The following is a 2,992-nucleotide window of genomic DNA, read 5'->3' as shown; positions in this document are numbered from 1 at the left end:
AAAATCTTCTTCCGTACCATTGCCTTATATGTAGCAAGGTTTTCCGGTACTTTCGCTCCATAAGCGAATATATTCGCTCCAGGAACAAATGCTACCGCATGCCATGTAAACTCTTACCAGGCGGAAGCTGAGAGACGGCGTAGATGAAAAGAACCGAGGTCGGTGTTTACGGAAAGATGAGGAACTGCTTTATCCGGGTTCGTGGGGAAACTCATTTGAAGCTTCCATTGGGTTGCTTCATATCATTCATGTTAGCTGGTGATTTATCCTCTTCGTCTTACCTGATATGAACGATTGAATATTAAAACGAAGTAGTCTTGAATACCCCATACTATCTAAATGAATGAACGAACCAAAGAAAGAAAAACAAACCTTCCCCAGATAACTTTTCATAGCCAATTTATAACTACTAGTAAAATACCCCGTCATAACACAACTGATCTTCCCCGCCAATCCCCCCTCCTCTCCATACCTCTCCCTCACATAATAAGGAAACACATCAGCCTTCGCATCATGATGATACACCTCCTTAAAATTTCCATCACTACATTTCCACGCATGACTCAACGTACTCGCAATAAATCCATTTGCATCAAGTCCCGAAATCACACTCGGATGAGCAGCCGCATCAGCAATATTCTTCCCCCGTTGAAATTCTACTTCATAAGCATATTTTCGACACGAGATTCCACGCTCCTGGGCCTGTTGACGACTGTCGGGTCGGAAAAAAGGTTCCCAGTAGTTTGTGACGCTGAATATGAGGTTTGCGCCTTGGAAAGCGGAGATTAGTGATGTTACGTCGTCTAGATCCGCTTTGACGATTTCAACGCCTTGCGCGGAGAGTGATTGTGATGCCGTGGACGGGGGATTTCGAGTTAAGCCACGAACTTTGTAGTTGGGGTCTTGGAGGAATCTTTGGGCGACGGAATTCCCTTGGTTGCCGGTGACTCCGATGATTACTAGTAGTTTAGTCATGGTGATGGCGATAGGAACTTTATTTGTTACACTCTACAGCTACTCGAGTACTTCTTAGATTATTTTGAAAACAGAGTTGAAAATACAAGTGGGGTGGGTTCCATAACCTTGATTTACCCCACAGTCATTCAATTTTTCAGCATCATCTTCAATGTCTGCAAGTGTCAGATGAGCATCGTACGTGAGTAATCTTTTATTCATGAACCTGCTGAGTAATCTAAATCTTCGCTGCGTAATCCTACCAGAGAAGTCTTGTTTCAATAATCTTTCCTGGGGATCCCTACCGCGTCATCCCTGGACAATTCCTAAACAGTAGTAAAGTTCATCTCCTTTCCTAACTTCATGATTTCAGTATGGTGCCAAGTGTGTTGAGATGATGAATCCCTTTTTGTTCTGAATCTGAATGAAAGTCCGGATGGAGTCTGGAACCAAACTCAGAATTAATCTGAGAATAGTTTTCCTAGAGATTTTACTGATTGCACATTTTTGGGAAGGTATAACTGGTGCGTCAACTAGACCTTGGTGATTTGGTTTAAGCAGGGTAGATTGGTCGGCACCAGGTCCTCCTTAGCTTGCAAAATCGTGACAACTATTTACTGGCATTGGAATGTCGATGTTGAACCGGAAGGTTAAAGGGGACAGCCAAAAAAAAATTTGTCGTGTGAAATGACCTGCTGCCCGCTTCAGGGGAAATGCGCCTTGTTCGCGGGCACAGCATACTACCAAGGAAGGCATCAGCATTTGTAGTAGTCACCCTAAAAAAGTAAAAGTATGAACTGAAGCTTAGCACGATTATGCCGAACAAGTTTGAATCGTTCCTGTGGTAGAGTCCTTACCGTATATACTTCATTATGCATGCCAATTATTTGAAATTTCAATCTGATAGGGATGTAAGCACACGAGCTCTTTCACAGCAGGTTTCTGTAAAAAGTATCCTGAGGTACAACCAATGTCGTGAGTCTTTACTTGGATGAAATGAATCTAATGCCCTTTACCCTATGGAGAGACGGATCAAAATTCGGTAATTCCCACGTGACGAGCTAAAAAGTTTCTGATGGTAATTTGAGAGAGCTATGCTTCGTTGCGAGAGAGAAACAGGCAGTCGTCGCAGGCTCCCCTTACATCTGTTCATCCCTGCCAATGATTGTGAGATAGCTTACAATGAACATCACATCTTTCCGGAAGCCGAGTCTCTCTTGGATTCAAGAAGCTGGTATGATAGCCTCAGAGAAACATTTCATTGGCAATGAGCAAGAATACGGCCGAAACCGTTTGGATTCCAACTGAGCACCAGATGTTACCATTCCTACAGCTTCATCTAACGTCGATGATAAAACCATTCACGAATTCTAGCTTTGGCTTTTTGCCACATCGGTTCATTCAGGAGCTGATTCCATCATGTGTCCTTAGAATCAACTTAATAATTCGGATGCCTGCACAAGTAGTAAAGCACGGAATGGACTTTTTAAGACAGAATTAAAGAGCACTGCACACTTGATATGCAGCTGGGAAGGTAGGAATGAACGTCGTCATCTCAAAATCTGAGATATGAAGAGCAAATGGTAAAAAATTTACAGCAGCCGTTGTCAATAGCTCGCTTTCCGAGTTGTGATTGAGGATATGGTGAGGAGAATTGTGGCTAGTTGGTATCAAACAGGCCAACATGGCAATAGTTATGGGTAATGTATAGCAAAGATAATGATAAGATCGCCAACACTCGAGTTTAATTTGATCATGAATAAAAGATACTGCTTGTATCGCTATCTCGTATTGAGGTATTGCGTGCATGCCATTCCACTTTGCGATACCAGGAAGCTCTTACTACACGCTTCCAACACCATGCTAGAAGATGGTTTCCGACCATAAAACAATATAGCTTTCCACGTGAAAGAATAGTAGTTTCTTATTGATCCCGCGAGCTCCAAAAAAAATGCTTGACGATGGTGTAAGCCGTAGACAATGTGCGTACAGGGCTTCATGGTGTTCACCCGGAATCTCGGATTCATCTTATCATAGG

At 42.8% G+C, this 2,992-nt stretch overlaps 2 protein-coding genes across 2 annotated transcripts in view; one reads left to right on the top strand and one right to left on the bottom strand.

Moving 5' to 3' along the window:
• Positions 1 to 975, bottom strand: part of SS1G_14132 (hypothetical protein) — a gene marked incomplete at both ends in the record, with an annotated part of 1,301 nt that extends 326 nt beyond the window's left edge. Inside the window, 2 exons of the mRNA XM_001584799.1 lie at positions 18 to 91; positions 354 to 975. Of these exons, the coding sequence (XP_001584849.1) occupies positions 18 to 91; positions 354 to 975 (696 nt within the window). The remainder of the gene's footprint in view (positions 1 to 17; positions 92 to 353) is intronic.
• Positions 976 to 1,826: 851 nt separating this feature from the next.
• On the top strand, positions 1,827 to 2,262 carry SS1G_14131 (hypothetical protein; the record flags this gene model as incomplete). Its single annotated transcript, XM_001584798.1, has 3 exons — positions 1,827 to 1,929; positions 2,066 to 2,121; positions 2,161 to 2,262. 3 exons carry the CDS (start codon positions 1,827 to 1,829, stop codon positions 2,260 to 2,262), a joined length of 261 nt encoding a protein of 86 aa, XP_001584848.1.
• Positions 2,263 to 2,992: the final 730 nt, after the last annotated feature.

The sequence above is a fragment of the Sclerotinia sclerotiorum genome, genomic scaffold (assembly GCF_000146945.2).
Source record: "Sclerotinia sclerotiorum 1980 UF-70 scaffold_30 genomic scaffold, whole genome shotgun sequence".
In the NCBI taxonomy this organism is placed as follows: domain Eukaryota; kingdom Fungi; phylum Ascomycota; class Leotiomycetes; order Helotiales; family Sclerotiniaceae; genus Sclerotinia; species Sclerotinia sclerotiorum.
This window is presented reverse-complemented; position numbering and strand designations above follow the sequence as displayed.